This window comes from Astyanax mexicanus, chromosome 2 (assembly GCF_023375975.1).
Source record: "Astyanax mexicanus isolate ESR-SI-001 chromosome 2, AstMex3_surface, whole genome shotgun sequence".
Taxonomy (NCBI): domain Eukaryota; kingdom Metazoa; phylum Chordata; class Actinopteri; order Characiformes; family Acestrorhamphidae; genus Astyanax; species Astyanax mexicanus.
The window spans coordinates 54765281-54785463 of NC_064409.1; the positions used below are offsets into that span (position 1 = coordinate 54765281).

A 20183-nucleotide genomic window follows, 5' to 3' on the forward strand; every position below is an offset into this window, starting at 1 on the left:
CCAGAGTTTCAGTTTTTAAATAGCTGAATTATTTCCTGAATAAAAACACCATGTACTGTATGCTTATGTAAAAACTTAATCAGAATGGCCTTCGTTAAGTGTAAGCAGACTGCAGCATTACGTATCTGTAATATTCTTGCTGCCACCTTTTTTCAGGCTTCCGTCGTGCTGGGCAGCCAGCCCAATTGGAGGAAAGCACAGCTCCTCAACTTCGATACATAAGCTTACAGATGTCTGTGCTGACCAACATCATACCAGGAGTGAGCAGGGGGGAGAGTGCCATTTACCCACCCAGAGATTGTGATACCAATGGTGCTCTCTTCTCTATCATGTATCAACAGCTGCTGTGATTCTTGTTCTTCTAGATCAGGGGTGTATATGATTCAGTACACTTTTTGAGAGTATACTTTTTGAAATGAATTTTATTAAGAGAAAGGTAGAATTTAATTGTTTTAAAGAAAGGTAGAATTTTCTTGGTATAAAATTGAATAGACAGAAAAATAACAATAGCTATAGTTTTTTTTTCATAAATAAGGTTTAAATTAAATTGTAGTTTAGTTTAGACGATAGTTCACAGTGTAAGATGTGAAGCACTGGTGCTTTTGTTTTAACATACCTAGGCCACTATCACCCCCCCCCCCCCCCAACACACACACACACACACACACACACACACAACAATGAAAGAAATTTACAGGTTGTGCTTTTTAATAACATTTTTAATCTCCTAATCAGCTTTGCTATAGATATTCATGATTACTTTCAATGTCTTTGTGAAGCACACTGTTCACTGAAATGTATAAAAAGTGCTCATATAAATAAAGTTATTATTCTAGTTTTGGTTATAAAAAGTATCATCTGTACAAAAAAACTCTATATACAGAACAGCACACATTACTTACTCCTTCAGCTCAAACACTTTGCCTTCAGACAGCTTACAAAACACAAATCATCAAATGTGGACACATTAAGTGTGTTCTTAACAACATTCACCGTAAAATCCACAGCAAGACTTTCAAAATAGTTCACAATATAATATTATTCTTGCATCTTCAACTTGGACCTGGAGAGTCCAAATCACTTCCTTCTATTTAGAGGTGATTTACTCATTATAATCAAGCACTCTTTGGCACTGCTCATTATTTCTCAGTATACTGTACAATATAAGTATATATAAATATGTATATATATGTGTGTGTGTGTGTGTGTGTATTATACAATACAGTGTAACTGCTCAAAAGCCAGTCGTGTTTGTAAGCCCGTGGCTGTTGGCCCAGTCTGGGAAGGTGTTCAGATCGAAGATTCCTGTCCCCCATGTACTGATAGCTAACAGGACTACAAGAACACCGATGATATTCAAGCCCAGTCCAGCTTTTACCTGTAAAGATGGATAAAAACATACTTTCATTACTACAGAATCAATTCATTTTGATTAATAATCTGCCATTGATAAACTGACACAATCACCACCACCCACTGTGCTGTCCACAAATTTTGTAATCCATTTACATACTGCTTTGTCTTGTCACTGTATATTCATCCATTGATTTGTTTTAGTGAGATGTGTTTTTTTTGTTGTTTATTAGTTAAAGAGAGACAATCTGTAAATTTTGGGTATTGGGTATTTGGCTGTTTCTCTGTAGGAATGTATTTGTAAAATGTGCATTGTGGTGCAGGTTCAGCTGTGCAATAGATGAGGATGATATAGCTGAGGATGATGTGCAAAAACAATAATAACACCCCCCTGGTAACAGCCAACCATTTGCATCTCACAACTATTAGAGGCACACTGCTCAGCACAATCAGCTCTCCCCTCTGCCCCACCTCTAAACCCATACATCACCCAGTGCCCCTCCCAAACTACTCCTCCTATTTTTAAGCATTTTTCAAAGTTTCCCTTTAAGAAACCATCATATTAATTAGTAGGTTACTTTAATATACACATATTATAAGAAGGTGAAATAACCTAATGTGGGATTGTTTGCTGCATTCTGTTTAAGGGTTACTCTACCATAATCTAATATTGGCCCTTTGAGATGAACCCATAATTTCAAAATGTATGTGTCCCACAATTCAACAACTAACTCAAGCAAAGCTTATCACTGTACAGTTCATTTATTTAATATTTAACTTTCAGAGACCTGGACTTGTGCTTGTTGTGCATTTTTAATTTTTGCAAGATATTTAGGATTTTTAGGATAAAAACTAAACTCTGTATTTGTAAAGGAAGTCATTTAAAAAATATATATATTACCTCTATTGGGACATTATTTTTATTATTTTATTATAAAAATATTTTTCCCATTTGGGATCAAAAGGACCCAATTAGTCCAAAAAAAATTTTATCTTTCTACAGTAAGTACATAAAATATTTTCAAATATAAAATTGGATGAGAATTGAATTTTTAGCTGGCCTATGTCTTTGTCTGTGCTGGCTGTAGAAACTTTTGAATGGGATTCCTTTCATCTTGTTTTTAATCAATTGAGTGTAATGTTGTCACGTGACCACTAGATGGTATGGGCAGTAAGGCCAAGGGGGTCAATGTTTTAAAAAATTAAGTATCATGATGGAGAGAAGCAGAAATATAATGTCCCCATATAAGATTTAAGACTTACCATATCCATAATTGAAAGATGCCCATATACGAAGACAATGGCATTTGGAGGGTTGGAAAATGGAAGTAGGAAGGAGAAGGAGACACTAAGGGTTGCAGGTATCAGCATGTAGAGGGGATTAACCTTGATAGCTTCAGCCTGGCAATGATAGACAGATTAATTTTAATTATGAATTCACAGCAATATTCTGGCAACTCATATAGTGTATTATTAACGTCTTCATATTTCACCCAGAGCTAGCATACCAAAGGAGAGAGGATGGGTAGGAAGATGGTGATGGTAGCTGGATTGCTCGCCACTTCAGTGACAGAGGTGACAATTATACAGGCGATGGCAACGATGGCCAGCACAGGGAGGCTTCCTAACGGGGTCATCAATTCAGCAACCCAGGAAGATAAACCAGAAACCTGAGGCGTGAACAAGAGAAGATAAAAAGAGGTGTGAATGTAAGCTAAATAAACCCGCAAAAGATAATCAGTAAATGAGTAAATGTTGAACCGCTGAGAGAAAAGCCATTATTCAGATATGTCTCAGACTGTAGGCTTTTCCTGTCTGAAACTGAAAAGTCCAGCACGGCTGTCAACACTCTTCCTTTGAGGCAACTAAAGCCTGGTCTTGCCATGACATTTGAAAAGCTGGATCAAAAGAGTGCAAGAACCGTAATGTTTAACCACACCACCCCCCGCCCCTCCCCAGACCCCGTTCCCCTACGCCAGAGGAATATTATGAGGCAAAGGTTTCATTATCTCTCTCTCTCTCTCTCTCTCTCTCTCTCACTAACAGAGTGAAATCTGTATACAGCACTGATAAAGAAAGACACTTGTTTGATAGCATGACAAGACTGGCATTTCAGCCATGTCATGCTGATGCTGTAAAAATTGGCACTGAAAAAAAACTCTTTCAGTGCCATAACTCCATTTAATATTAAGCTGTGTATATTAATGCAGAAACTATTGTGTATTATCTGATCATCATTAGGGTTTGCATGTCTTCAGGAAACGGATGTAAATTATAGCAGCAATATAGAGAGAAGAAGCATGAACTACTGCCTGCCACTAATCTTTACATGTAAATCTTTGCATCTAATTCTTCAAAATTAATACTTTTAAGAATGATACATAAGAATGATACAGTATTGTAAAATAAAATATTGCAGTACTTCAACATATCAATATTTTCTTACACCCCTATACAATATACAGCTCTGGAAAAAAATAGGAGACCACTTCAGTTTCTGAATCAGTTTATCTGATTTTGTTATTTATAGGTGTATGTTTGAGTAAAATGAACATTGTTTTTTTTTTTTTATAAACTACAGACACCATTTCTCCCTAATTCCCCCAAAAATATTGTCATTAAGAACATTTATTTGCATAAAATGAGAAATGGCTGAAATAACAGAAAAGATGCAGAGCTTTTAGACCACAAATAATGCAAAGAAAACAAGTTCATATTCACAAAGTTTTAAGAGTTCAGAAATCAATATTTGGTTGAATAACCCTGGTTTTTAATCACAGTTTTCATGCATGTTGGCATGTTCTCCTCCACCAGTCTTACATACTGCTTTTGGATAACTTTATGCCACTCCTAGTGCAAAAATTTAAGCGGTTTAGCTTGGTTTGATGGCTTGTGATTATCTATCTTTTACTTGTTTATATTCCAGAGGTTTTTATTTTGGTAAAATCAAAGAAACTCATCATTTTTAAAAGCTCTCTTATTTTCTTTTACCAGAGATGTATATTACCTTTCACTAGCAGCCACTGTATAAAGTACAGTTGGAGCATTTCTACTAGCTTATGCTAGTCATGTACTGTACCATTTGAAATACAATAACCATGGCATGGATTCCACAATATGTTGGAGACATTCCTCCTAGATTTTGGTCCATGTTGACATGACCGTTTCTCATAGTGGTTGGTGTGGCGCAGAGGATAACACCACTACCTGCCAATGAGCTAAATACCACATTTCATTTTTCATTATACCAATTCCCCCAGCCTGATATGTTGACACACGGCAGGATGAGTGTGGATTTCTGAGGATGGCAAAAGCAATCAAACCCTTTGACTTGTGGGCCTTATTGGAAATCATGAAACATCAGATCAGGCTACATTTTTTCAGACTAACTGTCCAGTGTTGGTGCCCTGTGCAGCCTCAGCTTTCTGTTCGTGGCTGAGAGCAGTGGAATGTGGTCGTTTGCTGTGATAGCTCATCTGTGTCGAGGTTTGCTATGTTGTTAATGAGATGTTTTTTTCGGCGAGTTAGCTTTTCTGTAAACTCAAATCAGTCTGTCTATTCTCTGTTGACTTCTTATGTTTCGGCTAATAGAACTGCATGTTGTTTTAGGGAGATTTTTTTTTTTTTGCAGTTCAGTCAATCACTGCACAGACACAATTACAGAGATTACATTTATTCCTCATTCTGATAGAGGATATGAATGTATCCAGAAGCTGCTCACTATTATCTGCATATATATAAATATGTCTCCATACAATCTGCCGATTTGATAAATGCACACATTCCTAGGTGCACAGTTGTTCCTAATGAAGTGATTGTTGTGAATGTCTATAATTCAAAGAAAAATAACACTTTTAATAACATGAAGTAATGTTACCTTGGTGCCCTCCGCTAAAGCAAAGCCTCCACCCACGAGCAGACAGATTTCCCAAGGCATACAAGCTTCAAACTCCTTCCATGAGATCATTGCCTCTGTTAGAAATTGACAAGAAAAGTTCACAAGCGCTTAAGGCAAGAATAGTGGTAAAGGGCACTGAATATAAAAAACACTGTCACATAAAATGAATAACATATCACAAGTATCTCACACACATTCAAAGGTCACTGTGCAAGTCTTAACGTGTAGATAGTTAAGTATATATACCATAGCCATCCGCAGTGGGTCTCTTAGCAGGGATGATGAAGAGAAAAACGCCCAGAATAAGAGCCACAGTGGCATCAGTGGCATAGCCTGGGTAGCTGCAGAGGAAGGGAGATTTCACTAATGAGAATAAAGTGGAGTAAATGAGAAGCTCTTCCAGAGCAATTAGAAATGAGTGTGTTTTGATAGGCTATCAATGAGAAAATGGTTATTGTTTTTGGAAAAGTCTCAAAATCTGAAACTCCCCTTTAGAGATGTATACTTAGTTTGCAGGACTTAATTGAATGTTGATCACACTAGATTATTATTTTTTATCCGCTAATGTGCCAGTATTAAGGTTAACAACAGAAGCGAGTGAGAATATAATGTGCCCTCAGCTAACTCACTCAGGAAATAGAGATGCCCAGCCTGGCATGAAGCCAGGATCTCTGACGAACCACAGCAGTGCCATCAGCGAGAAAATAACTAGGGTGATCTTCTCCTGTCGGCTAGAGGGAGCAAAGAAATTATGAATAAGAGAGCATGTCAGAAATTCATTCACCCTTAAATTGTCTTCTTTATGGTTCCATATACAGAAAAACATACAAAAGAAGCCTGTTTATAAATAGTATCCCAAAAATATTATAAGGTCCCAAAAATATAAATTGACTTATGTCAGATTAAAAAATTTATAATTAATTATCGTCCATAAAATTAAGTCTGCCATGATGTTTTATTAATATACAGTGACATGTAAGTTTAGTTACATCTAGTTATATCTTTCCCATTGGCTCCTGGCAGCAGCTATTTGTCTATTGGGCAAACCACCCTAATCACTGTCATTATGTCGTCTTTCCCCACAAACTAGTCTTATGCAGTTTATATTGTTGGTTCAATGCCAGGCCTAAGTGTTGATAGTAAAACAAGCAAGTACCGTTAACTGTTTTGTTTGAGTCTGACTCTAAGACGGCTAGTTTATCAGCTTATGACTAAGAAATAAAAAACTATGTTTGATTTATGTAGATTCAGTTGAGATATTGGATTGGGTTAACTCAAGTAAAAATATTGAATAGAGGAAATTAAACAGTCTTAGCATACAGTAATTATTAAATTACAGCAGATTTCAGGTAAAATTAAAATATGTTTTAGTTCCACTCAAATGATTACTTCCATTCCATATTCAGTTTTTCCAAATGTAATATAGAGGCCTCAAATGTTTTATTTCAATGAACTGAAACACATTTTAAAATGTAAGGTACAGTTTTTGAGACACTTCTTATGCACAGTTAACAGGATCATTTTTTGTTTGCTAGTTGTTTTTTTTACAGTTGTTGCAAACAAACACTTTGATCTCAGTCTTTTATTCTAAAGGGCCACAGTTCAGCATAGTCATTCAGCTCTAAGAATTAGTAATTGTGGTTAAAGAGCCAATAAACCCTAAACCATATTTTAACATTAATAGCTGAAATGTGTTCCTATGAAGTAATGAAACATCCTGCATAGTCCTGCATAAAAATGTATAAAAAATTCCTTACCCTTAAAAATATATATTTTTGTATTGTGGTAATTTCTGCCTCTGCAATGCCCTCGCAGGTTTAACTGTGCTATAGGCGTGATGTGTCTGTGTACTTTTGTATGCAGACTGCAGACACATTACAATATGCAGTTCAGTTTATCAATAATACCACCCCACCTGCTGACGTCCAATGATGCAAGCAAGGCTCACTCTCTTCAGTTCTCCCTTCTGTCCTGCCTCTAAACCCATACATCACCCAGTGCCCCTCCCAAACATTCTAACCCTCCCGTTTTTTACACTTCTTTTTTTAAATATGAGCTAAGAGTGAAGTCAGCCAAAAGCATTGGGTTTGGTGCCCTTTTAAAGCAGGGAAATCACCTAACTGATGTAAGATTTTCAGTTCTCTGATTTAACACTGATCGACATGAAAGGTGAGTCTGACCTTACGGGCCCCAGCGCGTTATACTCCTCCTTGATGAGCTTGGCTGCTGCAATCTCTCGCTCAGGACGGCCTCCTTTGGAGCAGAGCATGTAGCGGAAACTGCAGAGAGGATAGGAGATTTACTTTAGAATTCACACATGCCATTCATTTGTAAATCCACAATTCTTATTATAGATAACTACGGAATTACTGAGAAAATACTGCGCACTCTTATCAGGACAAAACCTCATTTAGCATCCAGTCACATGCATCACGTAGTTGGAAATGCAAAGAGCAAGAGGGAGAAAAAAGAGGTTTCTGTGGAACAATGTAAAAAGAGTCGTGAAATAAAAGTTGAGGGATGAGAGAAGGATGTGTGAAGAAGAATGTGTGTGATGACAGTGTCAGAGAAGAAGATTGAAGATTGAAGGCTGTGAAAGTGGAATAGGCAGGGCTGGATGAGAGGGAGAATAGGAGTCAGGTCAAATCATAGACTGTTTTATCAGTCAACTCAGAGAGTGCTCTACTAGGATCTCTTTACTGTATCATATTTTATTCATTTATTACTGGGTGACGACATAGCTGGCTTTATACTGGTACTCCTGTTTTGAAGCACCATAGCGGTGTGATTCAAAGAAGAGGAAGATAATTTGTGGCCCAGATAACACACTTATATGGGGCCTGTATTGGTCGTCCAACTGGGAACTGAAGTTCCCTGTTGGCCCCACATGTAGGTGCCAGTGATGGGACCAGGAAGAGAAAAACATGGGCCCTATATGGGTTGTACACAGCACATCAGGTGTAGATGGGCCCAGAAGCTCAACAGGATAAAATACATGTACAAACCCATTCAAAGCCCATGCCCACCTAGAACCTAGTCCACTTTCCCCCCATGTGAGCCCCACATGAGCACATTGGCTAGGATGAACATGCATAAAGAAAACAACGAATACTCACTCCAAGCCCAGGAACAGCCAGTGCAACCATACCCAGCCCAACAACATGATAATGATGCAAATCGGAAGGGAGAAAATAAACCAGTTCCCAAAGTTGATGGACTTGCACTCTGGGTAGAACCTGTAAAATAAAATAAGCACATTTATATCTCTATTAATTGTCTCCAAACCGCGGAAGTACAATACATTTAACACATTCATGGCAACCTATTGATGACTAAATGAAGACAAACAGGTGAACAAAAGAACAGAAGAACGTACTGATGAATATATTCAGCAAAGATGAGATTGGAGGATGTTCCTGGTAGTGTGGTCAATCCACCGATACATGCAGAGTATGCAATGCAGAGGGACAGACATTTACACATCATGTGATCTCTGTGGGTCCTGTACTTTGAGTTTAGTGGTGAATATGGCAGGTTCTGATGGAAAGAAAAAGTGTAAAACCACAGATTATCAAAATAAGGCAAAAAAACGATGCCAATGGATAGATAATTTGGAGTGTTTTTTTTTTTTTTTTTGCTGTGTATAGATTTACCTCTGTGGCATGATCTTCTTCAGGGACAGTCAAAACTATTTCAGTAATGACTGGATCAGCACTGTATTTAGGAACAAAAACACCAAAGGAATTTAATTTAATCATGTAGTGATTTTCCACCCAACTGAATTGTGCTTTTTCTACATGTAAATATCTACGGAACTACAAAAATCTAAACATACTGTAAATTATTATAAAATGTTTGTCTTGTGACGTTTTGTGTGTAACATATAAGCCATATGAACCATTAATATTTTTCTAAAGCCTGATGGCATAATTAAGCCAACTTAATGTCACTCTCAGCAGCAGATAAAGTGTTAATTTGCTTTTACAGACTTCAACATCAAGGCCACACAAGATCAATATCATTTAGATTACAAGTGAACACATAGGGGAAAGGTAGGCTGGAGGGGAATGACTACACACAGATGGTAAGCAATGAAGAGAAGACATGAGCTAATAGGAAAGGTGAGAGTTTCACTTATCAAGGTTGCACTTTCCAAACATAACACATGTATCATCCCAAATCCCCAAACTCTCCATAGACAATGATATAAGCTGTGTTATAAGAGTGTGGCCATGCTAGATTATTTCTTTATGTGCAGAAAATTAAACCTTGTAAAAAGTATCATAAAAAGCTAATCTATTTGAGGAAAAGAAACACTGTGTGTTCATGTGTAGATGCAAAAATGTAACTAATCTGTGTCACACCAGCATATTGTCTTTGTGTAAAAAGTTACCCATAAAAGCTTGCACTGTATTCTGAACCTGCTCACCTTTTCACTTCCTTGCCCTTTTCAGACTGTTTCTCAGCATCTGCCACAACAAACAATAGGTTACAGTTTAAAATGATACACAAATACTGTAGCTTTAACGATTGTTGGAGTTTGTTTTCGGAGCAAGCTCACTACCTTCCATCTGGAGTGCAGGATTGCAGATGCCAGACATTGCCTTCTCCTGATGGGTGCTGACCTGACCTTCTGCACTCATCACCTGCTGCATCACTGCCTCTACAATGGGCATCACCATGGCTACAGTAGATGTGTTGCTCAACCACATGGAGAGGAAGCCGCAGCCTACCATCATGCCCAGCATCAACCTGGGGAAAGAGATTATATTACAGGTCAGAGAATACAGGTCTTCAGAAATAGGCCAGCTTGTTTTTAAACCAATATCTATTATATATCTGTGAAAATAAATCGAGGAAGACCTACATGCCAGGGTTCACTCCAACCAAAGTGACCAGTTTGAGGGCAATTCTGCGATGGAGACCCCACTTCTCTATGGATGTCGCAAGACAGATAACCCCAAGTAGTAGCAGGTGGAAGTCTTTGAAATACATTGTTGCAACCTGGGAACAGAAAGTACAGGAAGTGAGTGATAGAGCTCTTAACAGTGTAGCAATACATTATTTTTTGGTTACAGGAAGAATTAATATCTAGGCCATTAGTTCCAGGATGTTGTGGCTTCCAGGATTGTGTTGTAAAGGTTGCACACATAACAATAAAAACATGTCTGTTTAAATACTGTTAATATTTATAGGCTGTTAATAATAAAAAAAAAATCACTAGTTGTTTGACCCAAAAAGGTTTTGAATAAAGTTTGTAAACTGTAAAATCAAGTTTTCTTTGTAAAAAGAAATAAAATCTCCTAGGGTTCTAAACATGATCAAGCTTTGTGTATCTTTTGATCCTAGTCTACAAACCAGCTCAGGATATTTTTTTTGAAGTAACAACGAAGCACTGTTGTAAGTTGCTCTGGATAAGGGTGTCTGCTAAATACCTTAAATGCAAATATAAATTTAAAAAATAAATAGGAATATTTTCTGTAATTAAATTTTTTTCTTTTTCAAAAAAGTCCTGTTGTATTCTGTAATTTTAAAGTATTATGACAGAACCATTTTTTTCTGGCACCCCTGTGGCTGTAAATGTTTTTTGTTTTTTTTTACACAGTCATGTTCATGCACATTCAGAAAAAGTTGAGAGAAGGTTACCACTGAGGACTTCATGATGCCGAAGAGAGGGAACAGGAACGCTGGAAGGAGGGCAGTAACAGACAGGGGCATTGCCTCCGTCATCCAGAACACCGCCATCAGAATCAGGGTGTATGCACATTCTGACACCTATTGAACAACACACACACATTTACAGATTGTCCATTCACTTTGTACATAAGGTATAAGGTAATAAAACTTACAGTACGATTTTTACAGCTTTTTCTACCTTTTTATATTCACTAAATTGTAAAAGACAGATGGGCAAAGCAATTTGTTTTTCAGTGAAACGCTTCATGATAGAGTAGTAAAGTTTACACAAGCCGCAAAAGAGGCTATAAGTCTATAAATCTACTATCTTAAATTTGCTGCCAAAAGATAATAAAAGTCAAAGATTAGTGACTGTAATCAATACTGGAATACTGTTTTATAGCAAGCTGTTATTAAAATCGGTGATAGATAGGATCATTGTACATATTGTATTTCTATCTATATGTTTTATTAATTTGCAGTCTACAAGTTTACAAATATTGATTTCTGGACCCTTTTTATTTAATGAATATGAACTTGTTTTCTTTGCATTATTTAAGGTCTGAAAGCTCTGCATCTTTTTTGGTATTTCAGACATTTCTCATTTTCTGCAAATAAATGTTTTAAATGGCTGTATTTTTATTTGGAATTTATATATATATATATATATATATATATATATATATATATATATATATATATATATATATATATTTAAGTTATATGAATACAATATCATTTCTGTTGTTCTGTACTCAGTGATTACTATAGTAAATGCAATAAAACAGAGAAAGTTCAGTTTAGTACCGTTAAAATTCAACTAATAAAAAAAATTACTGTAATTTATGACTGTTTTCTTTAAAACTGTGTTTTTTTCCCCTGTGGTGAATGCAGTCATTTACAGGTTGTCAATTAATTTGAAATAATTCTGAGCTGTCTAGAAGTTCTTTTGGTTAACAAAATGTTAGCTTGCACCCCACAAAAAAAATCTTGGTACCTCATTTCCCCAAATACATTTTGCTGACTCAAAATAATGCATATTGCTGCTCAGACTTTAATTAAGGCTTTGTTTACAATTTGTTTTTGATTTATACAGCTGTGTGTGTTTGTGTAGTCCTACCTTGGACGGGATGACCAGAGGCAGCGGCAGTAATAACAGTGGTGTAAGAAAGATGATGATCAGACTCCGATAGCTCCATAGTCCTACAGCAAACGCCCTCATGGTGTGTCTGGATGATGTGAAGTCAGGGAAAGTGTCTCCTGGAGGAACTTAAATAGGTAGCCAGTGATTAATCTTTGCCCTGGAGGTACCCTTAACCTATATTCCCACTGTTACTGGCCTGCTCATCTCAAGCCAGCCATAAAGCAATGACTCAGAAGATTAAGCTTTAACATTCAGAGAATCCTCACAGTTTACCAGGGGGAAATAGCATGACCCCAGTGACACTTATCATTTTCCAGCTATCACAAAAGAAAAAACGCAAATACAATAGTGCATTAAAATAACCCTTCCAAATTAAATATTTGTATATTTATTTAAGATAAAGACAGAAGAGAAGATCAAGAATAAAAATATATTTTTATACTTTTTAGGTGTTTGGAACTGTTTTTTGGGTATCAAAGTTTTAACTTTTAAGTCATGGCTAAACTATATTTTAAGTAAGAATAATGATGATAATCTTTTTAAAAAAAAGTCAATTTAGGACTGGTATACAGTAACAAGCTGCTTTCTATTAACATGACTTTGCTCTGAGATGCTTAGAAAGTATTCACACTGGCTTCTGAGAAGCAGCTTTTCCTAGATCAGCTGTTACAGAAACAGAACATTTTTCCCTCTAAAGCAAAGATCACTTTGCTCCTCAGGCCCAGTTAACGAGTAACGATGCCACCTAAAAAAAACAAACCCATAACTAATACATGAGAGTACATAACGCATGTTGCGGTTTCTCCTGGAAGGACTAGGTGCATTACATATACAGCCGTCATGCTTGGACAGTATTAATCTTTTATCTGTATTATCAGCAGTAAACAGATTGTTTATCTTTAACTTTAACCACTAAAATTCCTGAAAAAGATAAACCAGTTGCTTATGTCACTTCGCACAATAGTTCACAATAGTACTCTTGTTTCTCATCACATTTCCTTCAGAACATATCTGACGTCTTACTTTATCTGGTATGCTATAATTTATTGATTTTACTGCCTGTCCAGCGGTCTCTCACTTTTATTGTGATTAATTAATTATTGATTGGAAAAAGATAAAGACAAGGACAGAGAAATACTTGCTTCAGCTACGTCCTGATTAAATGAGAAGGTTTAGGACTACTTTGTGTTTTAGATCAGATAACTGAAGGGCTCTATGAATTACATTACATTACATTACATTACATTTCATTTGGCAGACGCTTTTGTCCAAAGCGACTTACAATAATGAAGTACAAAGTAATAGGAATTTAGATAACCCATTTTTAGATAGGGCTTAAAGGAGGTCGAAGGGAAATAAAGGGATAGAGAAGGAGGGGAAGAAGGAAATGGGGTTAGAAGTAGTTAGTGTGTTAGAGGTGTTAGGAGAGTAAGTGCTCTTTGAAGAGCTCTGTCTTCAGGAGTTTCTTAAAGATAGCGAGAGATTCTCCTGATCTGGTAGTGGAAGGTAGTTCCACTCTGTATGAGAACAGTCTGGATTGCTTTGTGTGAATGTTTGGCAAAGCGGGCGACGTTCATTGGAGGAGCGCAGCGGCCGGGAGGTAGCGTAAGCCTTCAGGAGCGAGTGCAGGTAGGAAGGAGCCTGTTCTGTCATCACCTTGTAGGCGATTGTAAGAGTTTTGAATTTGATGCGAGCATCAACTGGTAGCCAGTGAAGCTCAATGAGCAGCGGGGTGACATGTGCCCGTTTTGGTTGGTTGAAGACCAGACGTGCTGCTGCATTCTGGATCATTTGGAGTGGTTTTACTACGCAGGCCGGGAGGCCAGTTAGCAGGGCATTGCAGTAGTCGAGGCGTGAGATGACGACTGCTTGTACCAGGAGTTGGGTGGCCTGTTGCGTCAGAAACTGTGTAATTTTCCTGATGTTATAAAGCACGAAGCGGCAGGATCGAGCAACCGAGGCCACATGGTGCGTGAAGGAGAGCAGGTCATCAACAATAACACCCAGGTTCCTAGCAACCTTTGTCGGTGAGAGAGAGAGAGAGTCGATGCTTATAGAGAGGTTGTGTTGAAAAGATGGTTTTGCTGGTATGACCAGAATGCTACCTGTGGTTGGCTGGTTAATCTTTCTCTCATAATGATCTGAGGGATCTCTCTAAAGTCTTTATAAATGCCTCCTGATTGGTTGGCCAGGCTATAAATGTTACCTTAAGAGTGGAGTATTGCAAATAAAAGCATGACATTGAAATTATACAATCCAATCCTCCACTACATTCACCAGAAACCACCAGTACAGTCATTTACAGTTATTTTCTCACAATAGCCTTGAAGTGGAAGATAAGACACCTACACTGGATCTCCAATGTCCAATGTCCAAGTTTAGAGAAGATACTATAAATGAAGATTACAAACATCATTCCATCTAAAAGTATTAGTGTAAATACAGTGTCAGCAAATGGAAGTGAAAAATCAAGGGCTAACTTCTTCTATGTACAAACAGAAAGCGTTTACTTGCACTAATTATTAATCTGTTCATGAACAAGTACATTACACTGAAATTAAGACTTCTAAACTTATTTCTAAGAAATGTGTCTTAAGTAATCTCTGACCAAAAAGCACGTTAGGTACTGTTTTTGGCTCTTTAAGAAATGTTTCCCAAGAACTGCCCACGTGTTTAGTCTTTAGTACAAGAATTGTGGACCCTTTTCAAAGGCTTATCATTGAATGCAATTAGTTAAAAACACACCAACATCCCTTTACTTATAAAATAATTGGGATGTGACATAATATAATAAGGAAATGTGCTAATGGTGTACATCTCTTGTGGAAGTGCTTTATCCAGTTTGTTCTTCTTTAAATTGTACGCTACACAGTGAAAATCTGTGTATCTGTGTTTTAAAGTTCTTCTAAAGCTCTCAGTGCCTTGTTTAAAATGTCAGGACAATGAAGTGTAAAGCTACTTTGAGTTTGTTAATAGTGTAAACATAGTAATTTCTTTACATAAGCAGCACTATGCCCCTATCACTAGCACTGTAAGCCTGTTGGGAGCATTGGCTAAAAGCACTGTATTTTGTAATGCTGGGGAGAATGCAAGTTGGCTATCCAACAAAAGCTTATGCTCTTTATCCTGTTTCACTCTATCCATTTTACATAGATTACCTTTTTAAGGGGTTTCATAGAGCCAAAAAGGACTTTTGAACAGGTCAGTACTGAGCTATGTTATCTGTTAAACTGAGCAGTATTTTTTCCAGAATTTAGCTTTAGCTAATGCAGCCAGCAGTGCATTAAGCAAGCTAGCATGCTAACAGGTGAAATATGAATGATATAAAATCTGCATACGCTGTTTTATAATGTGAAACCAATAAAACATATAAAGCGTATACATGAGCTCATCAACTTACAGAGTATGACTCGTCCTCACTTGCCACTGCAAAAGTTGTTGAACTCATCTTGGGCTGAATTATGTAGGTTCAGTGATCTCAGCATGGAAACCTGTGTGAACTTCATGTCTGAGGAGGACAGGCAGGACAGATGACTCCCTCCAGTGTTTTGAAACTGGACTGTGGTAGCCATTTTGCACTGTGGGGGATTTTTAAACTTTGTGTGCAGGCAGTGTGTTTCAGAATACTCATATTCCTCAAAATATGCTTCATTTTAGTTGTGATATGCCCGTCAACATTTATCAACTTTCTCTAATCACTTGTGTGTCACAATTGCCAAGATAAAACCATGTCAGCTTCTACTCCACCAGCTGTGAACAGGCAGTTGCTGATAAAGTGTCAGTCTATTTATGCGCCCGGCAGAGTTCAATGTTTTTCTTGTCAACTGATAATCTGATAATTGATAAGAGAGTGAATAGGAATTGCGGCTGTACAGACGCAGTTGATTTATTAAACCTTGAACAAAGTAATTATACTCCCAGTCTCTTCCAAGCCTCTTTTCACTTTTTCCAAACTATAAACTACGCAAGATACTTCCTGTTGTTTATGATATACAGTGGCTGGCAAAAGTATTCATACCAATTCAACTTTTTCACATATAAAAGAATTCAATCCCCTTTACTCTAAAACCCCTACATAAAATCCAGTACAACTGCCTTCAGAAGTCACTTAATTAGCTAATAGAGTCCAGCTATGTGTAGTTTAGTCTCAGTATAAATACACCAGTTTTATAAAGGCCTCAGTGTTTTTTTTAGAGAAGACTAGTGCACAAACAGCACCATGAAGACCAAGGAACTCACCAGACAGCTCAGAGATAAAGTTGGGAAGAAATTTAAAGCAGGGTTAGGTTTAAAAAAAAAAAAACATATTTCAATTAGTACTCTTTAATTCATCACCCAAAAATGGAAATCTGCAAACCTAAAAGACATGACCATCCTCCCAAACTGGCAGACCAAGTAAGCAGACAAGAAGCCCAATGGTCACTCTGTTTTGTTGTTTACAGTTTGCCATAAAGCATATAAGGAATACAGCAAACATGGATGGGGGGATAAGGTTTTGGGGTCAGATGAGACCAAAGTTGAACCTTTTGTCTTAAATGCAAAGCGCTTTGTGTGGCAGAAAAGTAACACTGCATATGACCCTGAACACACCATCCACACTGTGAAACATGGTGGTGGCAGCATCATGCTGTAGATATGCCGTTTTCTTCAGGAGGGACAGAGAAGCTGGTCAGACTTGGTGGGAAGATGGATGGGGCTAAATACAGGGCAATCCTGGAATAAAAACCAGTTTAAGGCTGCAAGAGACTGGGAATGAGATTTACCTTCCAGCAAGATGCTAAAAATTTTAAATCCATGTTATGTGCTATTTTGCATTGGTCTATCACTTAAATGTCGTTTTTATCATTTTTGAGATTTTAAGTTTGTGGTTGTAAGGTGACAAAATGTGGAAGAAACAAAAAAATCAAGAAGTATGAATAATTTTGCATGCCACTGTAAATGGTGGATAAAAGTGTTAATTCCTATTGCAAAATCTTAACTCCTGTAGTTTTTCATGGTAGTTCCGACTCATACTACAAAATAACACAATAAACCACAAAGATAGGAATATTTTTGTCATAAAAAAGCTGTTTTAATCACAGAGCGTTTTTACATATCTATGAACACGTTACGTTAATGTTTTCCTAGCTCACACAAACTCCTGTTTCTAACCTTAACCATAACCATGTAGAGAATCAGATGGATTTTGCCAGATCTTTTGTAAATCATTTAAATATATCTGTAAATGAATCTACTATCAAAATAGCATGGGATTCCTTTCCCACACTATCGTGGAATTCTTTCTACTGTAAGCATCACTATGTTTGGTATTTTTTTCTCAATTTTTTTGCCAAGAAGCTAAAAGACCAAAAGTTTTTATATTGACACTGACGTTGAAAGTCATGGGACAGCAGCATGTAAATTGATCAGGTGTTACCTCTCAGGGGATGACTTGGGAATCCCCACACCTGTATAAGTTATGAAGTATTATTTTGTGGGTGAGGCTGAACACTGGCCAGCTTGCTCATGGCAAGACTACATTAATTATGAGACTTTGAGTGACACTGGCACTTTTAATATGTTTAACCTCAATCCACTCTGTCATATGTGTACTGGTAAGATGCCATAGAGGCATTAACACACACAGTAGACAGTGCAGGTGATGTTATGTGATTACTGTGACTGGTAGCATCTAGCTAAAATTTCAAATGCATGGTTGTAGATGAGGAGGAAATGGGTACTAGACAATTCTGACCTGTCCTTAATAGATAATTTTTTTATGTTTTTTATTTTTATTGAAAAATGCAATAACAACAATCCTGTACTGTTTCACACCTTAATATGTGTTTGCAGGAAGAACGACACAAAATAACATCTGAAACACTTCATTGCTTGGTATCCTCTGTGCTAAAACAACTTTTAAGTGACAAAGAATAACAACATAAAGTCGTAGATGTCATAAATGCTTTTTTGGAATGTGTTGCAGCAACATTGACAGATTGAGCCTACAGTTCTAGAGAGCACCTGAAGAAACATGAAAGAAAAAGTGAACATATTGGTGAGACATGTTTTCAGACAGTATACAATCACAAATCAAGGTATTTTTTCCATGTGCAGTAGATCAGAAGCAAGAGCAGGTTTTTGACCTTTTCCCCTAATTACATATTCATCTTCCAGTAATAACTGGGGTTATGTTTCATTCCTCGAGGTGTAATTAGTACCCTTGAACTAATACATTTTGGGCAACAGCAAATTAGTTTTCAATAGATCATTGTGGATATTGTATGTAGCCACAGACCTGCTTAATATGCAGAGCTGTATGCTGTCTACATGGTGCAATTTCATGCACAGTGTACTGTCATTCTAGCAAGCAAAACACTATTCTCTGCAAACACAGGTGTGTGTTTTGAGTCCCCCTTTATTTGCCTTGTATGTAATGCACCATGCATGAGCTGTCAATCTGCGTGACAAGAAAATATAGTAGAATAGAGCATAATGAAACACTATTTAAAGTAAAAGGCTAAGATGTGGGTGAAAAATGGATCTCAATAGCTCTGTTTCATGCTGGGTGTACTTTAGAAATCCATTAAAAAGAGCAAGTCAAGACAAACAAGGGCCCAAACCCTTTGTATGCCTTGCCCCTACCACTTAGCCCTTATCCCTTATTGGAATAAAAAAGTAGAGGGAAGTGTTAGAGGCTACATGGCCCTTCAACTGAGATTTTTTAGAGGTATACTACAAACAAAGAGCTGTTGAAAATCAAGGCAAGATGGCTGCCTGCACAAACGGGTAAATAAAACCACAAATAAATGTCCTTTGTTCAAAATAACATTCCTTGCATTATCTTAATGTAATGTAGTTTTAATGTATTATGAGATTTTTCTTTGTAACAAGCATGAAAAATGCTAGTAAACTGTTACGTTCCTTTATGAATTTGAAGCTGTGAAGGAACCCTTTAAGTTGCTTCAAGGTTTTTAGAAAACCTGACAGAATTTCATGAAAGTTCAACAAAACCACCTTGAGCTGCCTTAAAAGCACTTTAAGGGTTTCAAACTGAAGAACCCCTTGAAGTTCTTCAAATATATTAACAGAGCTGTAGGTCTCAGTAGCTAGTTGCTGAGGCTGCTGCATTTAAGGTCAATGGAAAAATCTGAACAAGAAGCTAGAAAATATCTAATTTCAGCACCAAGAAATTCTGGTAGAATAAAAAAGTCACCCAACCAAACAATACTTCGTTAGCAGAACATTTTCTGAATGTTATAATTGACTTCTGTCAAGTTTTTTTGGATGGTCTTAGAACATTTTTTACATTTTAACTTTTTTTTATATTATAACAATAATATTAGATATTAGAACAATATTTGGGAAATATTCTAATGACATAATGTAAACCATTATATCACATTACATATTTTCAGTACATTCCTGAAACATTATTTCTTTAACATTTGACTTTTTATGACATGTTCTGTTAGCTAGAGCATTAATCCACCAAGATTGCTGAACTTTATAGCTCCTCTGCTATCACAACAGACCGACGGTCTGTGGTCTACAGAGCACAGCTAGCAGTATTCTTTTTTTATTTATTCTTTTTTTATTTTATATATATATGTATATATATATATACATATATATATATAAAATTTTAGTTCTAATTTTTCCCATTTTCTCCCCAATTTACATGGCAAATTACCCAACCCACTCAATAGGACTCCCCCTATCACCAGTAATGCCCCAACACACCAGGAGGGTGAAGACTAACACATGCTTCCTCAATTACATGTGAAGTTAGCCACCGCTTCTTTTCACTGATGCAGCATTGCTGAGCAGCCAGCACGCTCAGAGGAAAGCGCAGCGGCTCGGTTCTGATACATCAGCTCACAGACGTCCTGTGCTGTGGACATCACCGTAGGAGTGATGTGGGGAGAGAGCGCCATCTACCCACCCAGAGGGAGCAGGGCCAATTGTGCATCCTCTAAGCGCATGCAGCTTAATGGTGGGGTGTGGGTGGGGTAGGATTTCAACCACTTCCCCTTGGAACTGGGGAAACTCAAAAAACAAGGAATAGGGGTAGAAATGGGAATGGGGCAAGGAAGGGGCACTCTTAAAATGAAACTAGACTCAACACAGACA

The 20183-nt window shown here is 37.2% G+C and overlaps 1 protein-coding gene across 3 annotated transcripts; it reads right to left on the reverse strand.

Moving 5' to 3' along the window:
- Positions 1-785: 785 nt before the first annotated feature.
- On the reverse strand, positions 786-15570 carry slc13a1 (solute carrier family 13 member 1). Of its 3 annotated transcripts, none has more exons than XM_007246558.4 (16): positions 15472-15570; positions 12048-12196; positions 10898-11026; positions 10119-10255; positions 9813-10003; positions 9681-9720; positions 8905-8965; positions 8628-8788; positions 8368-8487; positions 7432-7530; positions 5881-5982; positions 5498-5592; positions 5231-5325; positions 2862-3023; positions 2617-2754; positions 786-1378 (listed from the first exon to the last, which is right to left on the reverse strand). In XM_007246558.4, the coding sequence occupies exons 2-16, from the start codon at positions 12147-12149 to the stop codon at positions 1235-1237; spliced, it is 1776 nt and encodes a 591-aa protein (XP_007246620.2). In that variant the 5' UTR covers positions 12150-12196; positions 15472-15570; the 3' UTR covers positions 786-1234. The 3 variants fall into 3 exon arrangements, with proteins under 3 accessions (XP_007246620.2, XP_049330549.1, XP_007246621.1); XM_007246559.4 differs by having other exon boundaries at positions 787-1378; positions 9816-10003; positions 15472-15569; XM_049474592.1 differs by lacking the exon at positions 15472-15570 and having other exon boundaries at positions 12048-12201.
- Positions 15571-20183: the final 4613 nt, after the last annotated feature.